The sequence below is a fragment of the Raphanus sativus genome, chromosome 2, assembly GCF_000801105.2.
Source record: "Raphanus sativus cultivar WK10039 chromosome 2, ASM80110v3, whole genome shotgun sequence".
NCBI lineage: Eukaryota > Viridiplantae > Streptophyta > Magnoliopsida > Brassicales > Brassicaceae > Raphanus > Raphanus sativus.
Genome location: NC_079512.1, coordinates 37,239,288 through 37,253,295, shown reverse-complemented (window position 1 = coordinate 37,253,295; position 14,008 = coordinate 37,239,288). Strand labels below are relative to the sequence as shown.

At 40.4% G+C, this 14,008-nt stretch overlaps 5 protein-coding genes across 5 annotated transcripts; 3 read left to right on the top strand and 2 right to left on the bottom strand.

Moving 5' to 3' along the window:
- Positions 1-883: 883 nt before the first annotated feature.
- On the bottom strand, positions 884-3,082 carry LOC108839634 (protein TIC 22, chloroplastic). Its single transcript, XM_018612388.2, has 8 exons — positions 2,670-3,082; positions 2,512-2,574; positions 2,130-2,204; positions 1,975-2,025; positions 1,617-1,676; positions 1,422-1,484; positions 1,163-1,198; positions 884-1,074 (listed from the first exon to the last, which is right to left on the bottom strand). Exons 1-8 carry the CDS (start codon positions 3,045-3,047, stop codon positions 976-978), a joined length of 825 nt encoding a protein of 274 aa, XP_018467890.2. The 5' UTR covers positions 3,048-3,082; the 3' UTR covers positions 884-975.
- A 236-nt stretch (positions 3,083-3,318) lies between these two features.
- LOC108823020 (uncharacterized) lies at positions 3,319-5,715 on the top strand. Its single transcript, XM_018596248.2, has 7 exons — positions 3,319-3,692; positions 3,805-3,893; positions 3,974-4,112; positions 4,540-4,641; positions 4,744-4,866; positions 4,982-5,241; positions 5,330-5,715. The coding sequence occupies exons 1-7, from the start codon at positions 3,539-3,541 to the stop codon at positions 5,438-5,440; spliced, it is 978 nt and encodes a 325-aa protein (XP_018451750.1). The 5' UTR covers positions 3,319-3,538; the 3' UTR covers positions 5,441-5,715.
- A 548-nt stretch (positions 5,716-6,263) lies between these two features.
- Positions 6,264-8,962, top strand: LOC108840896 (protein WEAK CHLOROPLAST MOVEMENT UNDER BLUE LIGHT-like 1). The gene is made up of 2 exons (XM_018613703.2): positions 6,264-7,040; positions 7,118-8,962. Exons 1-2 carry the CDS (start codon positions 6,510-6,512, stop codon positions 8,858-8,860), a joined length of 2,274 nt encoding a protein of 757 aa, XP_018469205.1. The 5' UTR covers positions 6,264-6,509; the 3' UTR covers positions 8,861-8,962.
- Positions 8,963-8,976: 14 nt separating this feature from the next.
- Positions 8,977-11,620, bottom strand: LOC108843708 (protein CYPRO4). Its single transcript, XM_018616964.2, has 2 exons — positions 9,884-11,620; positions 8,977-9,422 (listed from the first exon to the last, which is right to left on the bottom strand). The coding sequence occupies exons 1-2, from the start codon at positions 11,549-11,551 to the stop codon at positions 9,141-9,143; spliced, it is 1,950 nt and encodes a 649-aa protein (XP_018472466.1). The 5' UTR covers positions 11,552-11,620; the 3' UTR covers positions 8,977-9,140.
- Positions 11,621-11,896: 276 nt separating this feature from the next.
- Positions 11,897-14,008, top strand: LOC108821662 (signal peptide peptidase-like 1). The gene is given in 5 exon segments (XM_018594665.2): positions 11,897-12,081; positions 12,470-12,764; positions 12,767-13,275; positions 13,379-13,579; positions 13,730-14,008. Coding segments are annotated over 4 exon segments (1,116 nt in total). The 5' UTR covers positions 11,897-12,081; positions 12,470-12,478; the 3' UTR covers positions 13,850-14,008.

Genomic DNA, 14,008 nt, shown 5'->3' with positions numbered 1-14,008 from the left:
TTCCTAATAAAATGTTTCCACAACTTGATGATCATAAGGAAAAAGGTTTTTTAAAATATGAAATATATGCGTACAAAAAGGTTACAATTATTTATTCGCAAAACTCCACCAACTGCAACTTCTGAAAAATACAAAAGATCATAATAATTCAAAGAGAGGGAATATGCTTAATGTGAAAAATACACTAAATAAACGTAAGCATTCTTCTACCTTTTCCCCACACATATCGGTAGGCCTACCTTACTCTTTTCTTGTTTTTTTTTCCAAAGTTAATTAAGAAATAATCTATAACAAAAAATTAATTTAATATTATTAGTACGACTTTTTTACTTGAAATGTAAAATGTACGACGTGATCATCCAGAATCGTTGTGGTAAAGTCCTAGAAGGCTAAAAGCGTAGAATTAAATAATATTTGAACTAAAAAAGTGGGCATGTATATATATGTATATCTTAAGTGTGTGATGTGGCTGTGATTAGTGTAATAAAGGTGCAAAATCAATGTGCGAGGGGAGCAAATAGAGCAACATTTTTTAAAGTTCTCCTGTCAACATTGGTACAAGAGTGACGAATGCTTGTCATCTCATCTCATCTTCAACCTTTCTCTCCTTTTCTTGTTTATACTTTCATTTTAAGTAATAATTAGTTTTTGTTAATCAAAGATAATCATAATTTTTAAGCTGAGATGTCAAAGTGATTTTGCTATGAAAAATGGAGAAAATGAGGATGGTAAGACATTGTAGTTTTTTTAGGTGCCTTGTGCACACAACCTCTTATGGTTAATATTTTGCTGTTTTAAGCTAATGAAAGATGGATTACATCTTGAACTACCATACCCTTGAATGGTATGAATAACCCAAAAGAGTGAATGGTTGGTGTAAGAGAGTTCTTTAAGCAAATGATATTATTGCAAAATCTGAAGAGAAATCGTTTTGTCAAATGAAAAATACACACATACTCTGTTTCTCACCATCTATCATTTTATCTCTTTGATCACCTCCTGCATGTGTTGTGCATAGCTTCTTCCTGGTGGAATGAATATCACATCTTCCCAACCTGAATTCTTCTCGCTCCTCTACATTTATTTATTCAGTTCAGATTATTACTGGGAATTCTGCATTCATATTTTACGATTTCTTTAAACAAAGAATAATAATAGTTACCTCCATTTTCCTCAAGACATCTTCCAAACTTCCAACCTGTGAAAGGACAAGGTTTATTAGTTTCATGGTGAAGGAAATAATGATCTATGGTATATTTATTACAAGGTAATAATCTATAGTTTTCTGTGCTTCCTCTGAATATATGGTATTATGAACAGAAAGCATGTGAACACAGACCATGTAAGCACAATGAATGCTAGAAACCACTTGTTTCTTGAATCAAGGTGTCGAATAGAAGACAAATAGGAATCATCATTACCATGATTTGTTGATCTCCTCTTGATGCTCTTGAATACTTTGAAAGTTCCCTCTCTATATCTTCCTGAAAATGGTCACAAGTAGATTTGAATTTTCAATAACAGTAAAAGTAAAAAGTTATCTGGCTCGCTCTTTTGGATTTTGAAGTAATCTTATTAGTGTTTCTTAAAATGCGAGAAGAAGAGAGTAACCAAACCTTACTGAAATAAACAGGGCAGTAGCGTTTGTTTTTTTTCCTCACAACAAGAAGCTCAGACTGCAGAGGGCAATTACGAGAGAAGGGAATCAAGCAAAACGTAAGGAAACATCATTTGGTTTAAAGAAAGCGCAGAGGATATATTTGCCGATCAAGATAGTATTCACTGATTAAATGGAGGAAATGCAAAAAAAAAAAAAAGGAAACAATCCATGAATAGAATAGTAACCAGGCATTACAATGCAGTTCTTCAATTGATCAAATACCAGACTAATTGCAGCAGTAGAGAAACTTTAGCTTCTCAGCAGTAACTGACTGATATCTCAGAGCAAGAGAATTTGTACAAAAAAAAATTTACCTGGAAAACCGGAACTCCATCAAACCCATTCTTACTACTAGAGGACTTGAGCTGGAGGGAACACAAGGATTTATAGCTTTTAGGATAAGATTGAAAATGACAAAAAAAAAAGTAAATAACAAGCGCAGTGATGAAACATGTTAGGATGAACCAACCTCCAATGCATTCTTTATTTGGATAGGATCTGGCAAGAAGCGAAAAGAAATCCCCTCAACTTTTAACAAGTACACCTGTAAACACAACATCATCCTCCTCCTCTTAAAAACTTCAGAGAAAGAATTCCACTTCAACAACATAAAAAAATATGTGTAGCTACCAGGACTACACAAATACAACAATAAAAAAATGGTTCTGTAAGTCCCCAATCCTAGAGTAACGCTAGGAGTAGTAGTTCTCTTAGTATCAAACTATAACCATATTATAAACCCCTGTAAGTGTAACTGAGCTTGAACTACCCATCACATAAACTAGTAAGAAACAGAGAAACAGAGGCTTCGACATTGATATAGTGATGATCAAAAAGGGAATGGGAACTACCTGATCAAGATTAATGGGAACAACCTTAGCATTGGTTTTCAATTCTCTTCTCCGGAGACGCGCCTGATAATAATAATAGAGAATCAAAAAAGAGCTCATAAAGTCTGAAACTTTCAATACCCAAAAGGAAGATAAAGAGCAAAAAAAAGGAAGAAAACCTGAGCAAGAAAAGCTTCAGCATCCTCTTGTCGGAAACAGAGCAAACCGATGGACTTGTCTCCCGTAGGATCCGAGATGAGCACGAATTCGTTGTTAGTGTTGCTAACAGTAAAGACCGAGGTGCCAGCTAGAGCTTTAGCGACGTGAGATGGATTCAAAGTCGTCGAGGGGGAAGAAGGCTTGGAGGAGGATTGCGAGACGGAGGCGAAAGGAGGCGGAGGAGAGAAACGTCGAGTGGTTAGGGATTCGGCGAAACGTTTGGTGGTGTCTTGGAAACGGGAGGAGAGGTCGGAGGCGAAGCGGTTACAGTGGTGGTGAAGGAAGGTGAGGAAAGGATTGGGTTTTACTGATGATGATGATGATGATGACGACTCCATTTTTCTTTTTCTTTTGGATTTGCAGAAAGAGAAGAGGAAGCTTGTCACTCTATGAAGGAGAAAGAGTGAACAAAGGCTCAGGCCCATCTATCATCATCGGGCTTTCTTTGGGCTTTATTTATTCGGCCTTTCTTTAATAGCAGTTACTAATAAAAGAAACAAATTAAGGGTAAACATGTCTTTTTCGCAAGAATGGGTTAATTAGCGAACCAGAGATGTGTCTTTAATTAAACACAGTTCGTATTAATTACACAACCAACATTTATCATTACACTGTTTGTTCGGTAATAATTCGAAGCTGCTCCTCTCGTGGAATTGCGATTTCCTTTTTTTTTTTTAATCGAGAAATCGAATCATCTTCTTCTACTTTCCTCAGATTAAAGCAAAAAAAAAAAGTGTTAATCGAAGCGACTTTCTGGAGATCGATCTTCAACACCACAGAGTGATAAAGAGAGAGAGAGGGAAGATGGAGGGATGACGGCGGAGGAGAGATGGCGAGGGGAGGAGGAGAATGGACCGGAAACGGAGTTGTATCCTACAAAAGAATAACACTGCTCGTTTGCTCTTTCAACATTCTCATCGCTCTCTTTGTTCTTCGCTTTCTCTATGCTTCTTCTCTCCACTTCTATCCCAATAACCGCAATGGTTCGGTTCTCCCCTCTCTCTCTTTTTTTTTTAATTTTGATTTTTGGCTCATATTTGATTGATGATAGTGTCTTGTAATCTAAAGCTTCTGCCTTTTCGTTTTCTTATCCAGTTGTTAGGTATACGGCAGATGAGATTAGGAAAATGGAGGAATCTACTCGGATTCGAAGATCTAAACATCCTTCTGATCTTGTTAGATTGGTTAGTGCTCTTTAATGTTACTTCTATTTTTTTATTTGATGCGTTGGTGTTCTCATCAAATGTTTTCTTTGTCATAATAGGTGAAGAAGCTGAAACATGATCTCGCCACTTCAGAATCAAGTATTGAGCTGTCTCCTAATGTAAAAGGCAAACTAGTTGATGAGATCTTGGAGCGTTTGAAAAGATTAGAGGACAAGTCTAATGTTACATTAGTCAGAGGTATTGTGCCTGTTTCAAATCCTACCTAATAAAAATTGGATCTTTGTTTCGCTAATAAGCTATATCCTTTTAAAGTTACGACATTTATTTAAAAACTGCCACAAACTTGTACTTTGTGAACTTTCTTGGTCAGTTACCTGCTAAGGTAAGGGGTTTGTCTTCTTGCTCGTTGAAATGTGATGGTGTCTTTTTGACCTTATTATTTGTCTTATTACTTAAACTGTGCAAGAAGATGGGGTAGATGTCAAGGGCTCAATTTAGTAAAGAGATAGTATCATCATTCATGTAAAAGTGGAATATAGAGCTCAAGTAACTAGCAACATCGTTCATATATATCTTAGAAGTAAAATATAGCTCTAACTAATGATGTTACTCTCCATTCAATGTATGATTTGTAATACCTTCTTATCGTCATTTGGCGAAACAGAAGCTGTAGAAACGTGGCGGAGTGAGAAGCTGAAGGAAGCTAAAGAGCTAATTCAGGAACAAAATGGGGTTAATTCCACCACCATAGTGGTGGAGGAAGCAGGTAGTATACTTACCATGACCAAAGATTCATTTTTAAGAAACCCTCTGGATACTGGATCATTGTGTAGAGGGGAACTCTCTCTTACTCTTGACTATCATATAGGGATGCTTGTAAGAGCGTTGGAGCTGGAGTGGGATGTGCTGTCTGAAGAGATTGGTTTTTGGTTACCTGCTGAGGTTCTCAATGAAGAGCACGATGATAAATCTGAAGGAGAGGAAGAGCCTGGTACTATTTTTCTCAATATTTTTAATACTTCTCCCAATCTCTAATTTTTGCATAAATGTAAAATTTTTTATAACTCATGAGGTTATTCTTTTTTTTTTTTTTTTGGAATTTACAGAGGAGATATTAGCAGGCAGACCAGTGCCAGGTGTATGTAACGTAGAGCTTCACACAGATTATGGTGGTGCTGCAGTGAGATGGGGACTCACACATCATAAAGAGAGCGCAGCTGATTGCTGCCAAGCTTGCTTAGACCAGGCAAAGCGCGCGAAACCTGGAGAAATGAGATGCAACATATGGGTTTATTGCCCATCCGAGTTTGGCTGCTTTTCTCCAGATATCTATGAGCATAAACATCAGGAGTGTTGGCTTAAATACGTAAGAAGCTTTACCTCGTTCACTTTATTTTCCTTGAGATTTTACTATGGATTATTAAGTTTCAACTATGTCAAATGTAAAATTGCAGGCAGAGAAGCCTAAACGGAGCTTTAAAGACAGATATTCAGAGGCATACAGAAACAACCACCCAAAAGCGCCTACTATCGTTCCATGGGTTTCAGGTGTTGTAACGGCTTGAGCAAAAACCTCATGTCGATTGGACTGGACTGTTTGATGTGGACAGTAGGGGAGAGAGAGAGAGAGATAGTGTTTGGTTAATTTCATGCTGTGATACCATTTTTCAGGGTCTTGAAAGTTGGAAGTACCGGACCAAGATGCTAACATCTTTTGGTCAGTTGTATACGAGAATAGAATGTTTTTTTCTTGTTTCTTGTTTTTTTTTTGTTTCTGTAAAACACATGGATTTTTAACACTTACCATAATGTCGGATCAAAGAATCATGTTTTTGTCCAATGTAGATCGATTCTCTTAGTGGCTATCATGTACTAAAATGTACTGTACTTGTTTTATTTCAGTGTATGCCATGACGGAATTCACTTATTTTTTCGGTCTTATAAAGATTCACCAAAATCCTTATCTAACCTAACTAAATAAACATTGCTACATAATTGCTTTTGCTTATATAGATTGGACTACTCATGTTCTCGTACCATTGTTGTAATATCCACTGCTTGGTAATGTGAATTTGCAGGTGAAATAGTGGAGATTATTGATGACATAAAGCAGACATCAGAAGAGAATGAGTTGATGGGAGAGAAAGTGGAGAAACTAAAAGAGGAATGGTTAGACTAAAAGTTATCTATAGGCAGGACATTTTTTGTCTCCTGGTTCTGACAGTGAATTGTGATCACTGTCTGGTTGTATGCAAGAGAGAAGAGACAACAGAGCATATTGGTTAATGGTAGTTAGGATCAAATGCCTATATCCGGTAGTATTTTATTAAAACATCACATTATGATTCTGAAATGAATTTTACATGAAAAAGAAAAAAAAATAGGATTCAAAAGAAGAAGAAGAAGAAGCGAAAATTACTGAGGGAAAAGAGAGAGGAGGTTGGTTCATCAACCATTTGTTTCCAGGATTATCTCTTTTCTAATTATAGACTTTTGAATTGTGCACCTCTCATTCCATTGTCTACAAAACATTGATTCTCTTCTACGTTCTTCATTTTTTCTCTCTCTCTCTTGCAAGTTTCTTTTTTTTGTTGGTTTCTTTCTTGTAACGTTTTGCCTTTCTAGCTTCCTTCAATGGAGGATTTGAAATTACCAGAAGCAGTATCTCCCACCCCTCCAGAAGAACCTAATGTGATATCAGATGTTGGAATCACAAAGCCTGAGCTGGAGCAGCCTCAAGAAGACGAAACAATGCAACAATCTCAAGCAAACGAAGATTCAACTGAAGATGAGAAAATTTATATGGACGACACTTTTTTGCCCTCCGGTTTATCAAGCAGCAAAGCAGAAGAGGCACAAGATTCTTCTTCTTCTACTACTATTTCTGAGATTGTTCTGCCTCATGTGAAGATTAAGCATGGAGCTGTGGGCGCACCAAGAGTGCCTTCGAGATCTCTTTCTTCCCTAAGAAGCCTTGGTTCTCCCAGAGCACTCTTGTCTCCAAGATTTGGAGTATCGTCACCGTTGAGAAATGAAACACCCAAAACTCTGGATTCTTACAGACACTCCATTGACACAGCATCTCCTATTGAATCTGTTAAAGAAGCTGTCTCAAAATTTGGTGGAATCACGGATTGGAAAGCACATAGAATGGAAGTATTAGATGTAATAATGCTCATTGTGTATCTTTGCATTGTTGTTTGGCTAAGACTTGATCTCACTTTCTTTTTTTTTCATTGCAGAGACGCAAGTTTGTGGAACAAGAACTTGAAAAGCTGGAAGAGCAGATCCCTGAGTACAAGAAAAAATCAGAAGATGTTGAGATGTCAAAGGTCCTAACGGTAGAGGAGTTAGAGAACACAAAGAGACTCATCGAAGAGCTGAAGCTTAATCTCGACAAGGCGGAGACAGAAGAGAAACAAGCAAAGCAGGACTCTGACCTTGCGAAGATGAGAGTTGAGGAGATGGAACAAGGAATCGCCGGTGAAGCTAGCGTTGCAACTAAAGCACAGCTCGAAGTGGCTCAAGCCAGGCATACATCTGCGATCTCGGAACTGGAATCTGTCAAGGAAGAGCTAGAAACTCTGCAGAGCGAGTATGATGCTTTGGTGAAAGAGAAAGAGGTGGCTATGAAGGAAGCAGAAGAAGCAGTTAAGGCTTCTAAAGACGTTGAGAGGAGAGTTGAAGAGCTGACGATAGAGCTGATAGCTTCGAAGGAGTCTTTGGAATGCGCACACTCTTCTCATTTGGAAGCGGAAGAGCATAAGATTGGAGCAGTCATGTCGCGTGATCAGGATACTCACAGGTGGGAGAAGGAACTAAAGCAAGCAGAGGAAGAGCTTCAAAAGCTTAAGCAGCATATAGTTTCAACCAAGGAGCTGAAAGTGAAACTTGACTTTGCTTCAGCGTTGCTTCTTGATTTGAAGAAAGAACTTGCAGATTATAACGAATCATCCAACTCGTTACAGGAGAAATCCCACGCAGATATACAAACGGCTGTTGCTTCTGCAAAGAAGGAGCTCGAAGAAGTCAATGCGAACATCGAGAAAGCAGCTTCTGAAGTGAAATGCTTGAAGGTTGCATCATCTTCCTTGAGACTGGAACTCGAGAAAGAGAAATCAGCACTTGACTCGATCAAAAAAAGAGAAGGGATGGCGTCGATAGCGGTTGAGTCTCTAGATGCTGAGATAGACACAACAAGGCTCGAGATAGCTCTCGTTGAGTCCAAGGAGAAAGAAGCTAGAGAGGAGATGGTGGAGCTGCCAAAGCAGCTGCAGCAAGCAGCTCAAGAAGCTGATGAGGCGAAATCATTAGCTGAGCTTGCTCGCGAAGAGCTGAGAAAGTCTCGAGAAGAAGCAGAGCAAGCGAAAGCTGGAGCAAGCACAATGCAGAGCAGATTGGTTGCAGCTCAGAAAGAAATCGAAGCTGCTAAAGCTTCGGAGAGATTAGCATTAGCCGCCATCAAGGCCTTGCAAGAGAGCGAATCTGCTTTGAAGGAAAACAATGTTGATTCTCCGAGGAGTGTGACACTGTCACTAGATGAGTACTATGAGCTTAGCAAGCGTGCTCACGAGGCTGAAGAGGAAGCCAACGCAAAGGTTGCAGCGGCGGTGTCTGAGATTGAGGAAGCCAGAGAAACAGAGAAGAGGAACTTGGAGAGACTGGAGGAAGTAAACAAAGAGATGGATTCAAGAAAGAAAGCACTTGCAGAAGCAATTGAGAAGGCTGAGAAGGCTAAAGAAGGGAAGCTAAGTGTAGAACAAGAGCTGAGAAAATGGAGGGAAGAACATGACGTAAAGAAAAAGAATGGTGATGATGAAATGAACATAGAGGGAAGAAGCTTAGAAGAAGAGTCTAAGGAGAAAGAAACAGAGTCTAATGGAACTGAAACAGACCCAACCCCACAGGCGAATCCTGTAAAGAAAAAGAAGAAACTTTTCCCAAGATTTTTTATGTTCATGATGAAGAAGAAGTCACATAAGTGAGTTTGATGTGAATAATTTAATTATTATGTAAAACTTTATTTAATGTAAAAGTACTAATTACCAGATTTATTTCAGACAAACTTTCTTTTCATGCTAACCTTCTAGCTTATTTCAAATGGAAACCATAATATAAGCAACTTAAAAGTCAATGTCATACCAAAATAGTTTAGCAACATCCTGGGATGTCTTGTGTCTGAAATCTAAGAGCGAGAAAACAGGAGTTACAAACATACTAGAATTCGAACTATATAGACTTAAGGTTGTCCATCACTTGCTTGTTTTATCGCTTGCTGGATAAGCTGAAAGAGCTGACTTTCATGGGAGTTGCAATGACCAGAGGCGCTTCAGGTGAACCAGAGATTGCAAAGTTGTCATTCATGAAGCGGCTGTCCACGATGGATTCATTTCGGAGGACTATCTTGTAGCAGTAGCATTTCTTCAGGCCTTCCTGGTCATGGTAGCATTCATGAGATCCGTTCTTCACTTGCTGAAAGTTCCATATCACACTGAATTTGCCAACAGTTGCCACCACATGACGCTCTTGTTTCCCATCCTCCGTGACCTGTACATATCGAAATTTACCAACAAGGAAACACTTAAGATTGATTACCAAAAACTAACACCAGACAAATAAGAAACACTATAACCTGTAATTTAGAAAACTGTGGGAAAAAACTGAACAAGACAATACAACTTTTATTGCACAGGCAAACGTTCATGTTATGGGAACTGTACTTCAACTAAGAAATAAACTTCTCCAGTAGCCAATATAAATGTAAACACCTGCATAAACTCACCAACTCAGCTAGTGGAATGGTATCAAAAGGAAGCAATCCAACAAAAAGAGACCTAGTCTTTCGTGTGAAAAGAGAAAAATCAATATGTTTGTCTTCCAGAAAATTCATAGAGTTCAAAGACTATGCACTCTACTATGAAGAAAACATGCAAACAATGATGCGGTTAGTTTAGAGGAAGACTGTCACTTAGGCGCACAGTATAAGTAGCAACTAGAGTTTTGCTTACCCATGAAAACTGAGCATTGCGGAACTTGTTGTTAGACCCAGCTAAATGGGCGTCAAGAGGTCTTAGCTTTAGCAACCTCGGTGCAGCGATCTTATTTCCCATGCGACCTTCGAAGCCAGTCTTGGTTTTACCAGCCTTGTCAGTGAAAAGGGTACAGATAACAATCAGATACGTATCAGTTGTACCAACAATCCATTTCCCATCGTACGTAGCATCCACATGAGTTACAGGCGCACCAAGTCCAGGGAAAGCAGTCTTCGCCTGCCTCATAGTGTTGCTCGAGTAAAGCCTAATCTTCCCATCAAGAGAGCCAACAACAATTGAGCCATCACCAGTGGTCGCAAAGCACTGGAAGTTAGTCCCTCTAGAAAACTGATGCCCCTGTTGCCAATTCAAAACCGGAGCACTGGCAGCAGCGAGATCCTGAACCATCCCATACCTATCACGCATATCCCACCTGCAAAGCCTGTTGTTATCCAAACCGAGAAACGTAGACGCAGAAGGGTCCAATTGAGCACCTTTCCCATCGTTAGTAATGTCACTCATAGAGATATCAACTCCATCTTTCTCAAACTTCCACTCCGAAATAACCTTCCCGGTCTCAATATCAAGCTGATGGATCCCTCGGTTTTGACTCATGGGACTCATGAGCAGCATGTTAGTCTCAGCTCTCATGAGAAGAGCCTTCCTCGGCTGCGCAGAGTGAGCCCTACCACCAAACCCACCACCCTCGAAGTTAACACAAACACCTTTCCCTTGAATCCCTTGCCTCATGTTCTTGAACACCTGAATACCAGAATCCCCCACAAGGAAACTATTATCCAACGCACCGAGAGCTAAGCTATGTATCCCTTCGCTCGTAGCTTCCTCAAAAGCCTCCGTCAGATCCTGCGTATCTCTCACCGGAGTCGCTGCGGACGACTCGGGACTCTTGAGCAAAATATCATCAGCGTCTTCCCACATGGAATCATCGGCGGCCTCGGGATTCGCCCAACCGATGAAGTCTTTCCCGAAGATCTTCGCTTTGCTGGCCTCGTTCAACTCGACGCCGTGATTGTTCTCGAACAAGCAGTTTTCGTAGCTGTTCACATAAGCCGCGAAGTCTTCGGTGGTGGCGAATTTCAACGCCCAGACGCCTCTAGCGACGAAATCGACGCGGCGCTGGTCTTTGTACGCCTTCAATTGCATCTCGTCTGATACCTTCTCCCGGATCTTGCTCCCTACCTTCAGAACCCACCATTCCGTCTCTGAATCTCGATTCTCATCTTCGTCTTCGTCTTCTTCGTCCTCGTTCACTCGAGAGGTCTTCACGAAGCAGTAAGCGGTGGATTTCTCGGCGGTGATCCATTTGGCTTTGGGTGTGTTGCCGTTGATGTAACGGAAAAGCCGAGCTGAGTTCTGCGTAGACGACGGAGGAGGTGTTGTTGTTGATGTGTATTTCAGCTTCAGTGCTCTGAGCTTGGCGTCGACGTCGTCTAGTGATGATGAAGGAGGTTTAGGACGGAGGAGACGACGGCCACCGGAGGAAGATGGATCTAACGTATCGTCCCTGGAGTCCTCGAACTTGTCTTCCTCTTCGCCGTCGTCTCTTCGTTCTTCGTACTCTTCGTATTCCTCTTCATCTGATGTACAGATCTCAAGATCTTCGTGACTGTGAGCTGCTCCCATTTCGAAGAAACCCTAAATGGAGAGAGAGAGAGAGAGAGAGAGAGAGAGAGAGAGAAGAGAGAGAGGTGGAAATAACGGCAATGAGATTCAAACTGAAGGTGGGAAACTGTAGTAGTATGAGGAGGAGGAGGAGACGAGCGTAAATTCGAAATTTGAAAAATTAGGGTTTTTAGCCATGTGTCCCCCCCCCCCCCCCTTTAAACACTCAGATTGGAGATAACCGGCTACAGCCAGTAAACAAAGTTGAAGCGCACCTGAAGTAATATTAAATAAATACCGGCAACAGCCCGTTAATCGGGCTTATTTAATATAGTGAAGTTAAAAATAGTCTAACCTTAGTTTTGCAGTTTTGGGGTTAACTAATCATACTGTAATACGTTAGCTAATACACTTTTTAATTAATTCCAAATTATCTTTTCGTCGCATCTTCTCCAACGTGTGTGAGACTGAGACCTAGATGTGAGTGATCCCAATTCACTCCATTGAAGCCTTTTGCAAGGAAATTCAACAACGCGTTTAGGGTTTCTCAGGTGAGAAAAATCTCTGCTTTCTCATTTTATTTTGATATTTTCCTCTGATCTAATATCTAACAATCTGCGTCTCACTCTCTTCTGAACTGGAGACATTGCTTGATTAATTACTACAAGCTCTCCAGTCCAGACCTAGTTTTGTAATAAAACCCCATCATTGAAAAAATACGAAACTTGGTTTCCTTTATGGATTGCTTAGTTTCCCTAAATGTCAAATCTTTTTGTTTATATCTGCGTATAAAACCAATCCGACATTTACTTTGAATCGTATGGAACTCAAATTAAGCTATGATGTCTGAATTTGTGACTGACCATGTTCGGTAAAAACTCTTAAAAACTGAAGCTTTATTGTTTTTTTTTCCGTGTGTGTGTGTGATTTGATCTTTAGCAGGTTCACATGGAGACTCTATGGACACTTTTGTATCTGCTAGAACCTGCTCCAGCTACTCTCATTCTCACAGCTGTCACCGTCACATTCGCATCTGCCTTCCGCGCGCTTAACTACTCCAAAGAGATGGAGAGAAACCGTGACTTCTCCGAAGCTTCCATCACACTAGACACCTCTCAAGCCCTGATGATCCCTGTCATGAGCTCCTGCAGTTTGCTTCTCATGTTCTACCTCTTCTCTTCCGTCTCTCAGCTCCTCACCGCCTTCACAGCCGTCGCCTCCGTCTCATCTCTCTTCTTTGGCTCTCGCCCTACGCCTTGTATGTCAAGTCCCAGCTTGGCCTCTCTGATCCTTTTCTTTCACGCTGCTGCTCTAAGTCGTTCACTAGAATCCAAGGACTGCTGCTTGTGGCTTGTGCAGTCACGGTAGTGGCGTGGCTCGTCTCTGGTCATTGGGTGTTGAACAACTTGCTTGGGATCTCTATCTGCATTGCTTTCGTCAGCCATGTCCGTCTTCCCAATATCAAGACATGTGCTATGCTGCTCCTGTGTCTCTTTGTGTATGACATATTCTGGGTCTTCTTCTCCGAGAGATTCTTTGGTGCTAACGTTATGGTGACCGTGGCAACTCAGCAAGCGTCGAACCCGGTTCATACTGTAGCCAACAGTTTGAATCTTCCTGGACTGGAGTTGATCACAAAGAAACTTGAACTGCCTGTTAAAATAGTGTTTCCAAGGAACCTATTGGGTGGTGTGGTGCCTGGTGTGAATGCCTCAGATTTCATGATGCTTGGTCTTGGTGACATGGTAGTACAGATTCAAAAAACCTTTGTTTGTTTATAGTTTAAGATTGTTTCTTTCTTCCAGTGTGCACTAACTGTATGAGATGTTGTTTTTTTTTTGTTTTCAGGCTATTCCTGCAATGCTTTTGGCTTTGATACTCTGCTTTGACCATAGGAAAAGTAGAGATGTAGTGAATCTTTCTGATCTTAAATCTTTCAAGGGGCACAAGTACATATGGTATGCACTTCCTGGGTACGCCATTGGCTTGGTCTCGGCTCTAGCTGCAGGTGTCTTAACCCACTCACCGCAGCCAGCTCTGCTTTATCTGGTACTTGTTTCTCTTAACCGAAACTGTTGATTCAGTCCAATGTTTGTGTCGTTAACGAAGTTTTGTTGGTATATATTCATTTGGATCAGTGATGTATAATGAGATTATGATTGTTTAACCCGTTTTTTTTGTGGTGTGGATTATATATAGGTACCATCTACGCTAGGACCGGTGATCTTCATGTCATGGCGGAGAAAGGATCTTGCGGAGCTGTGGGAAGGATCAGCATTGTCCAATCCCACTGAAAAATCTCATGAAATAGAGATCTGAGTTTATTATATCAGTCGAAGATCTTAGCTCAGAAACATAAAAACAAAACCACAAAGACGTTTCGTAGGAAAGATATCAGATCAGGTGTCTTGTATTCTCAAGTAAAAAACAGAAGTATATCTCATTTTATTGCATTATATACCTTACATACTTCCAAAA